This window comes from Pholcus phalangioides, unplaced genomic scaffold, assembly GCF_987345545.1.
Source record: "Pholcus phalangioides strain wild (caught in Gottingen) unplaced genomic scaffold, Ppha-v1.0 ptg000020l_1, whole genome shotgun sequence".
NCBI lineage: Eukaryota > Metazoa > Arthropoda > Arachnida > Araneae > Pholcidae > Pholcus > Pholcus phalangioides.
In genome coordinates, this window is record NW_028301613.1 from 4271402 (window position 1) to 4288120 (window position 16719).

Here is a 16719-nt window from a genome sequence, read left to right on the forward strand (position 1 = left end):
CCATTTCAGCCTGAGGTTGGTCAAAAGCACTGCTACTACTAAAAAAAAAATATTGAAATTGCTATTTAACTGCTCTTACGATACTGGGCATAGACTGTGCTCGTGATTCAAAAAATATTCGGCCAAGCCCTGCTGCAATATTTATTATATCCCAGTAAAATATGAATTGTGGAATAAAATCTTGCTATACAATATATAGATATGAAATGAGGCAATGTAAAGACAACAATTGTGTCATATTTCTTTCATGTTTCATTTGAAGGGGCCAGTTGGATTTCCTGGAGACAAAGGCTACAAGGGTCAGCAGGGCCAGGACGCAGTTGGACAGAAAGGACAAAAGGTAAATACTTCAAAAGGGAATAGTTTCAAAATACTAACTACATTCTGTTAATTGAGCAATGCACTGATTCATTGCCCCCCCCCCCTCTTCCCTGGATCCACACAGAGCCAAAAAATGAGGGAAAAAATTTATCTGTCCCATACAACGAACCTAATCATGCCTTTTTCCACTACATTCACAGCTGATGATGTCTACTTCTGCTTTATTTGCAACTCATAATGTCAGCCTCCACTCAATCTCTCCTCTGCCTCATCTTTATTCTCAGCTGATGGTGTCTGTATTTGCTTCATTCGCAGGTGAAAATCTTTGCCTCCGCTTCATCTGCAGCCTAAGATTCCTGCTTTCACTCCATTCAAAGCTAAAGATGTCTGCCTTCACTTCATTCGCAGCTGATAGTTTCTGCTTGCTTTCTGATAGTGCCTGCCTCCATTTCCTATGCAGCTGGAGATGTCTGCTTCCACTTCATTCTAGGCTGAAGACCCTCTGCTTCTACTCCTTCCATTGCTGAAGCTGTTTGCTTCTACTTCATTTGTAATTGGAGATACCACCTCAGCTTTATTTGCAGCTGATGGTGCTCTTCTTGGCTCCATTCGTAGTTGAAAATATCTACCTAGGCTTTATTCACAGCTGAAGATGCATGCCTCGGCTAATGTGCAGATAGGGAGGGGGGGGAGTTGTGAGACCAATGGAACAACTGCCCCTCCAAAGAGCCAAAAATGAGGGGAAATTTTTATCTGTCCCATAAAATACAGAAAGATTCAACAAACTGAACAATAAGTCACCCTAGATCTGCACCTGAGTTGATCACAACTTGAAAGAAGGATTTGAAAGTATTTTGGGGTCCTTGTGCTCCCAAATTAGATGTGAAATTGTTAAAGAAAACAGTTGTGATGCAAATTGTTTATTTTCTAGATCCTTCTGTATCAGACTCATAGGTGCTAAGGTACAAATAATCATCGCCACAGCTTGGGAAGCTTCTTTTATCTAAATCGCTTTATCTTATCCTGAGAATTGTGGTAACTGCATACTTAGCTGGAAATAACAGCTTACATATTTACGCTTGAAATCATAGTACAAGATCTCATCATGTAGATAGATCTCTACTGACATGAGGCTCAGTGCCATGCCCATATCAGTGAAGATGGCCCCGGTTGTATGAACAGCTCTCCTGGATTCTGGAAGTAGTCATATTATTCTGGTTATGTTCTTTCTTTCAAACCAAACCGAGCACAACTCCAGTCTATCACCATGGACAATTAACAAAAGAGTGAGTTGTTGAATGAAAATTGTTTGTTCGGGTTGAGTTGTGCCAGAAGTGTGCTTGTGTGTGTGTACCTAACAGTCTGAGTGCATACATAGTGTTGTGTCTGATCCTTCACTGCTGCCATCTATATTTCAGAAGTGGAGTGAGTGAAGTGTAACGATTGAATATTTCATTGTAAGCCTGTGCTCTCTGTGGCAAGACTTTTCAGTGGGGGATCAGCTCACATTCGCACCTCGAAATTGTTGGGAACCACAGAAAACTAGCTTCTGCAGACCACCACTGTGGCAATGGGGGGGGGGGTCGAATCTGGGTCCTCACAATGTGAGTCTGTCACTATGAACCACCCAACCAATCATTCAACCACCACAACTGTTCCCGCTTTCTGTTTCACTTGAAAGTTTTATTTCTTCTTAACTCTATGTGCCCTCCCCCTTTCACCACTTGTCATGGCTCCCCTTTAATCTAATTTTCACCTGTGTGTGTATGGGCCGCCTAGAATATCTCAAGACCGCAAGAGGGCCATATAAACCCAGGCTGAGAACCACTGGTATGAAGAGTAAGGATCTTGAACATTTCTTGTAATCAAAAATAAAATTCTAACAAGTGTTTGGATTCCATTAACACTATACACAGAAGAATCGTATTAGCGAAATAAAGTTAAAAAAATAATTTTTGATAAACCCTCAGAGGTAGGCTATTCATAACATCAAACCTCATTAGACATTATGGTGAGTAGGAAAAATATTGAGTCTCTTCCCTTTAAATGAAATCCTTGATATGTACGATGCTTATATGGTAGATAATTTCGCCATGTTCACCTTGTGGAATTCAATGATACAAAAGTTTTCGATTCCCATTTTTGCTCTCATCTGTATTTATATAATGCTGTTATTGTAATATCAAAGGGTGAAGCAGGTCCACCTGGAGATGTTGGCCAAAGAGGTCCATCTGAAGACGGTGCGACTGGAGGCGAAGAAGAGACTGTCTACCCGAAACAAGGAGATAATGGAGAGACTGGATCAAAGGTATACAATACAGTTACATAGTTTATGGTGACATTTTTATATACAGTGGAACCTCATTTATACATTGCACAGTTATATGATATTCACATTTACACAGCGTTTGGCTTTGGTTGCTATTGATGTGTTCCTACATTTTAATGTTAAAATAATTCATTTATTCTATTCAAAACTTCAATTATTTGACTTTTCTTTTCGACTAAGTATTTTTTTAAAAATCATTTGTATCCAACAAATGCATGAAATTTTTGTGGATGGTGAAAACGTGTTGCTGAAACAGATGTAGTTGCATATTATCACTGCAAAAGCCCTAAATTTTAGGGTGATTGCTGACGTATACAAAAATAGCCATAGAGCTGATCGATGACCATTTAGAGTGTGTGCTTGAGTGATTTGTTTTATTGCTTGTTTATGGGATGAGTCCCAAAGAAACAAGTTAAAATTGTTTTGACAGCCATGTGTCCTTTCAGAAATTTTTCTCCCAAATGTTTTCAGCTTTATCCCCAGAGGATGGGGAAAGTCTATTTTAAGCATTTTGGGAATACAGGTCTGCCAATAAGAGTTGTACCCGGTGTACAGCACTGTATCAGTTCTTCCAATCATTCCTCCTGAAACTTTGTTTCATTGTGGTGCTTTGGTTGCTGCCTGTGTAAAATCTGCCATCCGCGATGTCAAGAAAATGAAAAGTTCTCTCTCTAGAAGATAAACTGGAAATTTTGGAAGAATTTTTCAAATTAATGATGGAAGTTGATCTTGAGTTCATTGTAACAGGATTCGGCTGTACTACTACTAAACCACACATGTGCACCTCGTCCACATTCCTCTGCGGAATTTAATGAGGTTCCACTGTACATCATTATTTGTATGCTTATTTCCATATAATAAATTTGAATACGAAACTTTATTTTTTTTTTCAGGGTGAAAAGGGCGAAGCAGGTTCACAAGGATTTCATGGCAGGAAAGGTGCTGATGTGAGTTGTATAAGATGGAAAAAAAGTTAATCATAATTATTTCACACTAGCTATAATACCCAGCGCTGCCCGGGTTTTCTCCTTATACTGGAACCATTGAAGAAGTTACAAGCCATTGTAAAGGAATAGACATGTCTGAAACGCATTGTTTGGGAACCCCCTGCAACCAAAGTAAAAATTAAAAAGTCATTGTTGAGACTCATGAAGCATTCGCCCGACAGTTTTTCGCCCATTTTGGGTATTTTCCCCTGCTCTGGCAAACTTTTAAAATAGCCTATCATTCAAGTTGGCTCTGGTTTAGTATATATGCAAAATTTGGCAACGATACGTTTAAAATTGTAGATTTGCATAGAGAACACACACACACACAGAAAAGCAATTTCATATATGTACTAGCTATAAGTGTAATCCGAAGAAATAATCTTGAAGAGCAATTTTACTCCTCTCAAAATTTTTAAGGGGTATTTCTGTAGAGGGTAATAATAGAGGGGGTATTATTATTATTATTTTTACTTACCAGTGTGAAATAACTCCATTAAAAGAATTACCTCAAATTGGACGGAGTATTTTCACTCCTCAATGAAATTTGGAGGGGTAAAATTGGATTTTAATGCATGAATCATGCATCTAGATGAATATTGGCAAACACTGCTAGCTATAATACTTGGCGCTGCCCTGGCTTTCTTTAATTACTGGGAGGATTGAAATAATGACAAACCATTATAAATAAATAAATTGTTGTATACATATGCTAGTGCAACGTCCCTTATGGGAGTTGCTTGCCCGGTTCGAAATATCCAGCAATAAAGTGGCAAACGACAAGTGGAAAATGATTAGAAACAAACTTTCGCATGAAATATTATTATTTATTCAATTATATGGGTTAGTTAATTTTAACAATGGATTAGTATATCTTGGAGCCCTCTATTTGACGTTAGCAGTAAAGATACTGGCTCACCAATTGATGATCAACAACAGTCAACCTGTGCAGCGATCGGACATCCGATGTTGTTAGCCTTTCCGTAAATACCAGAGGAGTTTTCTCAGTTGAGAACCGGAACACCTTGATCAGTTCCTGGGGGCCTCTCGGTTGAGGGCCGGACCACCTTGCTCAGCTCCGGGGGGCCTCTTGGTTGAGGGCCGAACCACCTTGATCAGCTCCAGGGGGCCTCTCGGTTGAGGGCCGAACCACCTTGATCAGCTCCGGGGGCCTCTCGGTTGAGGGCCGGACCACCTCGATCAGCAATGAAGAACTTTGACTGTGAAGATTGTTTTATATTTTGATTCCGGACCTGCCGGAAAACGGATTCAAATAATGTAGATTATTGCATTTTAACAATTCAGCCTAAGGCCAATAGATACGGTAGTAAGACGGTGAACCGTCCTACTAGAGGGCTTCAGTTGAACAGAACAAGATTAGACGAACGCAACGTGAGAGACAAAGAGGGAGGAATTTATACTCCCCTTTTACAAGAAGTTTGGGACCACATGTCCTCGCATGGCCTTTTCGCCTCAACAAATTTATCGAATTTGCATATTCATGCGTCACTATTATAAACATTACAATTTAATTACATTGGAATCTGGCAACATGACATAATCCGGAGAGCTGATCAGACTCTCCCGATTATGTAAACATTACTAACATAACAATATGAAATGAATTGTTCCGACGGAGGTCTGCAGCCCCCCGCCGAAAATAAGTGAGTATAACACTATATTTTCGTATCCGCACAACGAGACTTGCAACAACTCCCCCGGGAAGTTCTTCGATAAAAATAATTTAAACTGGGCTAAGCCTCGCCCAACTATACATATATTGGATCAAACCCCTCCACGAAAATAGCGGCATCGTCGTCATGAGGGAAATTAATTTATGTGGGACATCAGTAGCCCGACCTCTGGCCCGTTCTCGTTCGACAGCCGAAAGACCCCACCCGCCGACTGCCGAACTAAACGAACACTCTGGCCCTTACCGGTTCGCCAGTGGGTCCTCGGGTGGTTTCCGGTAACTGAGAGGTCCCTGGGGTCTAAAATAAGAAGGAATTTCCCACATAACGACAAGACCACCATTAACGTAGAGGGATCGGATCCCGATACGTTACATTCCCCCTCACCACGGAAGAATTTTTCCCAAAAAAAAAAAATTCTATAGGTTAAAAAAAGTTAATTTACAGAAATACTTGCAAAAACTATGTTAACATATCACCTGGTATATTAAACTTCCCACTAAAGGAAAAGTTATCGACAGCCAAATCAGTATCCCGATTTTGTAAGTATCGCGAAATTTCAACACTGCTTCTGAATTTTGTCCCTTCGGGAGAGTAATAATAGACGTCAATACGAGGTTCTTTTTTCCTCTTAACGAGAACCCTTTGCCACCCTCTCTGAATCGGAACCAAAAACTTAGAGTAACCTACGGAAGATTTAATGAAATTCGTTTTCACCATCTTAGGAGTGGTGTCCTCCTCGGGATTTTGCCGGTTAAAGGACGTACTAGAGTTAGTGCAATTAGCACTATTTAAGGGCGTTTGTGAAACATGATGTCGACTCGGATTACTGGAAGTGTGTTGTACAAGGACCTCTCTACTCTCAGGTGACTGCGGGACAGGCTCAAGAACGATTTGGTCACTACTAACGAATTTTTTCAAGTCACAAGCATTGACTTTATAGACATTATCATTGGATAAATCCACTATCAGGTAGACAATAGGTGAAATTTTTTCCAGGACTCTACACGGGCCGTCCCATCGTGGTTTCAACTTCGCCATAACATTGCCTTGCGCACTAGAACGGAAATGCGTTCTCCTTAATACCAAATCATCCTGATTAAAGGTGTGCAATAATCTTTTTTTGTCATAATATCTTTTTTGTCTCCTTTGTTGTTTTTTGACATTTTCCTTAACTTGCTTAAGTAAGTTTTCGGGCAAACTCACCCTTTCCCAAACCGGTATGTCCATAGCCCAGTCAAATGGTAAAACTAATTCTCTACCAAGAAACAATTTAGCTGGCGACTGACCCGTAGTTTCCGAGGGAACCGACCTAATAGCAAGACCAAAAAAGGTTAAATTTTTGTCCCAGTCTTTATGTTTATCACCAACATAACAGGAGATCATCTGTTTAATTGTCTTATTAAATCTCTCGGTAAGGTTTGATTGAGGATGATAGGGGGTTGTGAACCTTTGCTTGACCTGGAGAACTTTACAAGTTTCCCTCATAAGGTTTGATATAAAACAAGAACCATTATCGGAAACTAATCTTTTTGGAAAGCCATATCTCATACAGTACTCATGAACAAACTTTTTAGCAACTGCACTTGTCGTAATTCGTCTTAGTGGAAATAACTCTACCCACTTTGTGAAATAATCGACGACGACTAACAGATGCACGTTCCCTCTGGAAGAAACGGGAAAGGGACCCATGGTGTCAATCCCAACCATTTCTCCTGGATGATCAACAGAGGTTGACACCATGCCTCCCCATCGCCTCGTATTGTCGAATTTGCATATTTGGCATTTTTTACAGGACAGGACAAATTTTTTTATATCTTTACGCATACCGGGCCAGAACGCGCGTTGTCGGCATCGCTGAAGAGTTTTATTGACTCCCATGTGACCTGAAATGGGATGCATGTGCATTTCAGTCAAAAATTTCTCTCTACATGGTGGAGGAATTACTAGCAATTTTTTATTCCTGAATCTAAAAAACAATTTTTGATTTTCGAAAAGGTAATACTTTTCAATTTTTTCATCAATTTTTTGTCTTCCGACAGATTTATCATTAAAATACTGTATAATATCTTGGTAATTTTTTTTCTGTTGAACAATTAACTCAGGTAAATCCAAAAACGAGAACAAATATAATTTATTATCAATTTTTTCCTCGAAATCAGTTTCGGCGGTGACAACAGCGGGCATTCTGGACAGGGCATCAGGGGCCTGCATGGTCGAACCTTTTCTATATTCAAACTTTAAAGGATATTCCTGTAGTAATTGAGCCCATCGGCTTAACCTCCCCTTCAATTGTTTAGCCTCAAAATACCAGGCGACTGCCCTGTGATCCGTTACTATAGTAACAGGTTCTCCTGAAAACCAGGCTCGAAATTTATTACACGCCCATATAACAGCGAGTCCCTCCTGTTCTGTTACCGAATAATTTTTTTCTGCTGAATTCAAGGTACGACTGGCATAGGCTAACGGCTTTTCCCCGTCAGGCTCAACTTGCTGCAAAATGGCTCCAAGCCCAATTCCTGAGGCATCTGTGTAAATTTTTAAGGCACAATCTTTTTTTCTTGTGGTTAGAACGGGGGCACAAGACAAGAGATGTTTCAATTTTTCGAACGCCTGTTGGTGTATTTTGTCCCATTTGAACCTTTGCCCTTTTTTTGTCAGGCCGTAAAGGGGGTTAGCGACATCACCAAAATGGGGAACAAATTGCCGGTACCACCCGCAGAGTCCCAGAAAACGTTGCACCTGTTTTACTGTTTTAGGCCTAGAAAAACTCAAAATGGCGTCGGTTTGGTCCTGTTTTACGTGCCATCCTTCTTTGGTCAAACAGAGACCTAGATATTCCAAATTTTTTTTATAGAGATTACATTTGTCTGGCTTAAGAGTTAAGCCTGCTTTTTCCAAACACGAAAATACTGTTTTCAAGTTTTGTAAATGTTCCTCAAAATTCGAACTGTAAACGACAATGTCATCCAAATAAAAATCGGCACACTTACCGACTAAGTGGCCCAGGATTGTAGTCATCATGCGTTGGAACGTGGCCGGGGCATTGTTGAGTCCAAAGGGCATTACCTTAAATCGGTACATTCCAGAATCGGTTATGAATGCCGTTTTGTCCCGATCCTCTAGCCGCACTGGAACTTGCCAATACCCTGAGGCCAGATCGAACGTAGAGACGAATCGTGCGTCACCCACTCGTTGTAGAATTTGATCGATGAAAGGCAAAGGGTACCGATCGGGTGCCGTAATTTTATTCACCTTTTTATAGTCGACGACAAATCGCCAATCACCAGTTTTCTTTTTGATTAAAAAACACGGGGAAGCCCAGTTTGTGGAGGCAGGCTCAATGACGTCATCACAGAGCATCTGTTGCACCTGTTCTTCTACTAATTGTTTTTTCCATCGCGGAAGAGAAAAAGGGGATCGAAAAACCGGTTTTCCGTCAGTCACGATCTTATGCTCAGCAACGTGAGTTCTACCGGGAGTGTTTCTGAACAAATTCGGAAATTGTTTTAACAATTCAAACAACCTTTTTTTCTGATCGGAATCAAATTCCGATTTACTTACTAAATTTTGCATTTTTACCTGATCGACATCTCCTTTATATGACAACAATCCTCCTTTAAGTTCAAAGTTTTTGAAGTCAACTATAATTTCAGTTTTACTCAATATATCACTGCCGATCAAGATCCCAAATGGGACCCTGGCGAGCACTATCAGATCTGTGTGCACGACACTGTTTCGTATCTCCACTTGGGCCCGAAGAATCCCCACAGGCTGACAGTACTCACCGGATGCCAACTGAAATCTATCACCGTGATAGGGTCTAACTTGATTAGTGGGTGAACCAACCTGCCGAGCCAGATCGAAACTGATCGCTGAACAATCGGCACCGGTATCAATTTTTGCTGTCAAAATCTTGTTGTTAACTCTCACAACTGGATTAAGAAAACTAAATTTCTTACTAGGGGTCTTTTTACCCATGGATACACTACCCCTTCTCATGTATCCCAGGTCTAGTTTCCCTGATTCCCATTTGATTTACAATTTTTTACAATATGGCCGATTTGACCACAACCAAAACAGGTAACTTGTCGAAAAAATTTATTTGTCCTAAAAGGCCGTCTTGAAGGTTGTACTACATTTTGTGTAGGTCCCACACAATTTTTTCTAACTTCAGGTTGAAATTTCTCAACACAATTTTCACAAGATTCAAAATTTTTACGAGATTCAATTTGAACATTTTCACGCGTTGCAAGAAATTGATCTAACATTACAAATAATTGTTGCAAAGAATTAGGCTTCCTAACTTCCAAAAATGTTCTCACATTATAGGGTAATTGTGACATTATAAGTTCAATTTTGTCCGACTCCGGAACGGTTAAATCGAACGACTGAAAAAGATCTAACTTATGTAATACGAAATCAAGGTACGAGCCCGTCGAAAACTTTTCAGAGAATAAAGCACGAGCTAATTCAACCCTGGTATGATACCTTGAAAAGGTTTGTAATAACAAGCCCTTGAAACTTTCCCACGATTTATGGGGGCCCCATTTTTCCCATTCGTGCCTGCCTATCGTTTGCCACCAGGCCTGAGCACGACCTTCAAACGTGCTTACAACTAACTCGATCTTATTAGGAACACTGTAAAGATTAAAATACGATTCACATTTTAATAAAAAGCTTCTAACGTCTTCTCCACTACCTGAAAATATAAGACTACCAACACTGCGTTGGGTCAATGGAACCAAAGCATTTGCGGGATTTAAAGGTAATGCCGGGGGAAGTATTACATGCGTCTCGTTATAAGGATTTGACATTGTTGGATAAGTAAAGTTCATTTGTGAACCATTATTCGATTGTGAACCACTTGGTTCCGGTTCAATTTGTACACGAACATCATCACCTAAATTTCTAGGCGTACTATGATTATTAGAATTCATCTCTAAAATCAATGTTAAATATCAAAAAAATTTTTTTTTTTTTTTTTTTTTTTTTTTTTAGCGAAAGTACTTTCCACCCGCGGTTTGCCACACTTACTGAGAACCGGTCGAGCCCCCAAAATTGCAACGTCCCTTATGGGAGTTGCTTGCCCGGTTCGAAATATCCAGCAATAAAGTGGCAAACGACAAGTGGAAAATGATTAGAAACAAACTTTCGCATGAAATATTATTATTTATTCAATTATATGGGTTAGTTAATTTTAACAATGGATTAGTATATCTTGGAGCCCTCTATTTGACGTTAGCAGTAAAGATACTGGCTCACCAATTGATGATCAACAACAGTCAACCTGTGCAGCGATCGGACATCCGATGTTGTTAGCCTTTCCGTAAATACCAGAGGAGTTTTCTCAGTTGAGAACCGGAACACCTTGATCAGTTCCTGGGGGCCTCTCGGTTGAGGGCCGGACCACCTTGCTCAGCTCCGGGGGGCCTCTTGGTTGAGGGCCGAACCACCTTGATCAGCTCCAGGGGGCCTCTCGGTTGAGGGCCGAACCACCTTGATCAGCTCCGGGGGCCTCTCGGTTGAGGGCCGGACCACCTCGATCAGCAATGAAGAACTTTGACTGTGAAGATTGTTTTATATTTTGATTCCGGACCTGCCGGAAAACGGATTCAAATAATGTAGATTATTGCATTTTAACAATTCAGCCTAAGGCCAATAGATACGGTAGTAAGACGGTGAACCGTCCTACTAGAGGGCTTCAGTTGAACAGAACAAGATTAGACGAACGCAACGTGAGAGACAAAGAGGGAGGAATTTATACTCCCCTTTTACAAGAAGTTTGGGACCACATGTCCTCGCATGGCCTTTTCGCCTCAACAAATTTATCGAATTTGCATATTCATGCGTCACTATTATAAACATTACAATTTAATTACATTGGAATCTGGCAACATGACATAATCCGGAGAGCTGATCAGACTCTCCCGATTATGTAAACATTACTAACATAACAATATGAAATGAATTGTTCCGACGGAGGTCTGCAGCCCCCCGCCGAAAATAAGTGAGTATAACACTATATTTTCGTATCCGCACAACGAGACTTGCAACAACTCCCCCGGGAAGTTCTTCGATAAAAATAATTTAAACTGGGCTAAGCCTCGCCCAACTATACATATATTGGATCAAACCCCTCCACGAAAATAGCGGCATCGTCGTCATGAGGGAAATTAATTTATGTGGGACATCAGTAGCCCGACCTCTGGCCCGTTCTCGTTCGACAGCCGAAAGACCCCACCCGCCGACTGCCGAACTAAACGAACACTCTGGCCCTTACCGGTTCGCCAGTGGGTCCTCGGGTGGTTTCCGGTAACTGAGAGGTCCCTGGGGTCTAAAATAAGAAGGAATTTCCCACATAACGACAAGACCACCATTAACGTAGAGGGATCGGATCCCGATACGTTACACTAGCAGCCATGGCCTCCTACAAGAGTGGAGCTGATAGGGAGGGCTTCGGCCCTGGGGGCCCGATACAATTTCCATCATTTTTTGTTTTTTCATGCTATTTGATGCTTTTTCATCATAAAGGGGCCTGCAAAAGATCCCAGCCTAGGAGCCCTGCTCCAGGATGTGGGGACCTTGCTGGCAGCACTAAAGAAATGACAAATGCATGTACATGTCTGAAACGCATTGTTAGGGAACCACAGTAACCAAAGTAAAGATTCTGAAAGTCATTGCTGAGGCAGAGAATCCATTGTTGCCTGACAGTTTTTTTGTCCATTTCGAGAATTTGTCCAGCTCTGACGAACTTTTAAAGTAGGCTATTGTTCAATCTGGGTCCTATTTATGCATGTATGTATGCAAAATTTGGCAAAGATCTGTAAAAAATTGTAGATTTGTATAGAGAACATATACATACAGAAAATAAATTGTACATATATACTGTAAGACCAGTTGTGGCCCAGGCTCTGTCCCACGAGGGATAAATCAACATTACATACATACTACTATTTACATATATATACTAGCCATAATACCCGGCAATGCCTGGGTTTTCTTCAATTACTGGGAGGACTGAAAAAGTGGCAAACCATTATAATAAACTGTCGTACTGGCAGCATAAAAGAAGTGACAAACCATTGAAAAAGCATATAAATGTCTGAAACGCAGTGTTAGGGAACCATGGTAACCGAAGTAAACATTCTGAAAGTGACTGTTGGGGGCCTAGGAACCATTCCCGAAGGGTTTTTTTGCCTGTTTCAAGCATTTTGCCTGCTCTGATGAACTTTTAAAGTAGCCTCCAGTTCAATCTCGGCCCTGTTTGGTATATGTGCAAAATTTGGCAACAATCGGTCTAAAATTGTAGATTTGCTCTATTTAGGATGTATTAGATTATTATTAGATTTTATTTTAATTCATGTCTTAGGCTAAATAATGTATAGAAGTTGTTAGAGGAACACCGTTCACTGCAGCTGAAGTTTCAGCTTTACTATGTGATGATTCAATTGAAACTCAACATTCAGTAAAATAATGAGCTTTTTTTCCCTCTCATATGTTTCAACCCTTTAAGAGGCACAGTAGAAAACACTAAACCCCTTCAAAATGTCATATCTTCTTTAAATGAAATAGGATTTTTTTTCAATTTTTAGCAAGTGCTAACAGGGAAAGTACAGGGAAAAGTGTTTGCATTGAGAAATCAACTTTATAAAATATCTGGGCTTTTCAGTGCTAAAATAAGAGGCTCTTAATAATGCAAGATATATCTTCAATGTCGCTTAAAGGGTTAAGCTTTTACATTGAACATGTACTCACGATTGAATCGTTTTTATGAATATGATTACATTCAACATGGACTGCACACTCATGATGCTCATAATTTGAGGTATCATTATACGAGCGGGGATGATAGCCCCTCCCAAGAGCTGAATAATATGGAGAAAATTTCTCTGTCTCGTAAAATACGTACGAGATGATGCGATGCATCGTCCTAGATCCACCTGCCTCTGCTCCATTCACAGCTAAGGATATCTGCCTCAGCTTCACTCGCAGCTGAAGATATCTGCATCTGCTTCATTTGTAGCTCTAGATACCTGCCTCAGCTTCATTTGCAGCTGAAGATGTCTACCTCTGCTTCATTTGCAGCTGAAGATGTCTACCTCGGCTTCATAGGCAGAGATAGACTTGAAAGTCTGGGGGGGGCACAATAATTGCTGGGGGGTATGATGATGATAATGTCAGTTCATATATACGAAAATACATTAGATCAGTCTGCTTTAACCTCGACTGTGGGGGGGGAAATCTAGGCGATCTAGAGGGGGTGATGGGTATGGCCACCCTTTCCTAGAGCCGAATAGTATGGGACACCCTTTAAAATACAGGACAATCAAAACTGATGACATTTGTCTGACACAAAACAGGGACTTCCTGGATCTGCGCCTGGCACTATATTGTGTAAATACTGAATCAAAAAATGAATCGCATTACTTAGAAAATTTTCTTTTTTCCTACAAAAATTTTGAAGTAATAACAAATTTTTATCTACTTTTTATCAGGGTTTGAAGGGGCAAATTGGACCCAAAGGAGAAAAAGGTGATCGTGGAGTTGAAGGTCCAAGAGTATGTATATGAGTGAATGTTTCAGAAAATAAAAATACAAAATTGCCAATTTAAGAAATTTACTTTTTTTTTTAAATTTAATTTTTTTCACATAAATGCGATCTTGAGAGGTCATGAGACCTCTTCTCGTGACTTGAGTTTTTGTGAAATTTTACCAATATCATCTTGAATAGGGAAAAAGAGGAAAAACAGGATATGCTGGTGCAGCAGGTGAAAAGGGACAAAAAGGAGAACCTGGATTATTTGGACCGAATGGCCGTCCAGGAGTTCAGGTCAGTATAAATTAATATCGCATTTGCGAACCCTAATGTTCCAACTGCAGTCGAACCGAACTGCAGTCAAGAGGAAGTTGAATAAACACTGAAAATATTTCATACTAACCATATTTTGCATCAATCGACAAAACACTGATTTAGATTATGTCCAATGTGAAGAATATTTAACTCATTTTAATATGAAAACTTTATTTCAAAAGTAGTTGCTTAAGGTTATAATGCTTAGTTATAACCTCAGCTTAGGCTTCTGCGCGTGTAAGAAGCCTAAACCAAATGCAAGTGCGCCTAAATTTAGTAACAATTTTGTAACTTTCAAATAAACAGTTCTTTCACTGTTTCATTAATGTCTCTGCATTTGTAATAAACCTAGGTTTTTCACTAAGCTGAGATGGCAAAATCTCGAAATACACTTGTTAAAACATTTCCATTTCGGGCTTTTACCAAGTCAAAGCCCATTTTTAATGAATCAATTAACCACCATGAACTTATTGCTGCTTATTAATTAATTTATTATATATATATATTAATTTTATAATTGCAATTATTTAATAATTGTGATTAATTAATAACTAACAAATCAATTAAACACCATTAGCTTGTATTATTATTGCTTATTAATTATTTACAAAAATTATATTTTACTACCATTAGCTCTTGAAAATAATTAAGCAATTATCAGTTATCATTAATTAATTACCTAATTTATTTTTTTATTCATGCAGTAAACCATTAAAGTCCCAATTTTTAATGAATTAATTTACCATCATGAACTTATAGTTTCTAATGCTCATTTAATTAATAATTGTAATTATTTAATAATTAAACGTTTTTTTACTATATAACAATTAGGAGGGGCCATTCAAGTATTAGGTAAGCAAATTTTTAGCCATTTTTGAACCCCTTCCCCCCCCCCCTGTCCGCAAAAGTCAGCAAATCCAAAAAAACCCTAGATGCTGACATAATACTTGAATGACCCCTTATAGATAAATGATAATCATAATTTATTAATAATTATAAATTATCCCATGTAGCAAGCCCATCATTACCCTACACCTACTTAATTAGCGTTAGGAAACAATACGTACACAAGGAGGTTGATTAATTCATTAGTTAGTTAATACTTAGATAATTATGAAATAATTGTTATTATTAAATTCTTACAATGAATTATAATTGACCAATAATCATTATCAATAAATTTTGTTAAATAATTATAATGAATTAATTAACCATTAATCATTATCAATAAGTAATTATAATTATAATTGTTAAGCGTCAGGAACTAATAAATTCACGACGGTCAATCGATTCATAAAGAACAGGTTTTTACTGTTCGGAATAAATTAATTAAAAATAAAAGAATAAATTTAAATCAGTTAATTAATTAGTTAATGATAATACTTAGTTATCAGCAGGAACTGATGAGTTCTTGGTGGTTAATTAATTCATTAGTTAATCTTCAAGTAATTGTAATTGTTTAATTAATTAGTGCCAGGAACACTATATGTTCATGATGATTGATCGATTCATTAAAAACTGGCTTTGACTGATGAAGCTCGAAATGAAAGCATTAACAAGCGTATTTTGGGCTCTTTACCAACTTGCCTTGGTTAAACCTAGGCCTTACTAGTCTCCGAACTTTTACCATGACATATGCAGAGGTTTAAAAATACTTTCAGTTATAATTAATGAGAATTTCATTTGTTTTATCACCTTAGGGTCCAAAAGGGGAGCAAGGAAGAGGCGGATTTTATGGTTCACAAGGACCTCCAGTAAGTATTGGAAAATAATTCTACAAATTTTTGAATTATTAATGGTTGATGGATGAGAAAACACACCTTTAATGTTGGATTACTTTTGGTCATTCAAATTCTATATTCGGAATAATTTTCAGCTTGCAATAAGGATATTTTGATCTTACTGTCAAATGCAGTAGAAACTCTTATACAGGTTGTCCCATATATAGAGATAGGTACGAAATTTAAGGGAGAAGTAGAGAAAGAACATCAAAAGGATTGAGAATTGCATAGGAACCATTGAGCTCATATTACTGGAGGGAGCATCCAGCCGCCGCGACGGCAGCTACATCAAATGCAAGGAATTCATGTAACTCAGTGAAAACAAAGTTCGTTCCTGGCAATTTGCCCATAGAAATGTACAGTTCAGTCTCTAAATATTGGGTTTTAAAGATTAAAAAAAAGGATAGAGAACTCTTCTAAAGGTGAAAAAAGATTAAATTATTTCTTTCATCAATTCTGGGATAATTTCTTTCATCAATTCTGGGATAATTTCTTTCATCAATTCTGGGATAATTTCTTTCATCAATTCTGGGATAATTTCTTTCATCAATTCTGGGATAATTTCTTTCATCAATTCTGGGATAATTTCTTTCATCAATTCTGGGATAATTTCTTTCATCAATTCTGGGATAATTTCTTTCATCAATTCTGGGATAATTTCTTTCATCAATTCTGGGATAATTTCTTTCATCAATTCTGGGATAATTTCTTTCATCAATTCTGGGATAATTTCTTTCATCAATTCTTGAATTTTCCT

The 16719-nt window shown here is 38.7% G+C and overlaps 1 protein-coding gene across 1 annotated transcript in view; it reads left to right on the forward strand.

Annotated features, from left to right (window-relative positions):
• Nucleotides 1–16719, forward strand: part of LOC149070781 (uncharacterized) — a 97920-nt gene that overhangs the window by 42634 nt on the left and 38567 nt on the right. Inside the window, exons 9-14 of the mRNA XM_089248477.1 lie at nt 263–340; nt 2510–2629; nt 3544–3597; nt 13826–13888; nt 14062–14160; nt 15882–15935. Of these exons, the coding sequence (XP_089104603.1) occupies nt 263–340; nt 2510–2629; nt 3544–3597; nt 13826–13888; nt 14062–14160; nt 15882–15935 (468 nt within the window). The remainder of the gene's footprint in view (nt 1–262; nt 341–2509; nt 2630–3543; nt 3598–13825; nt 13889–14061; nt 14161–15881; nt 15936–16719) is intronic.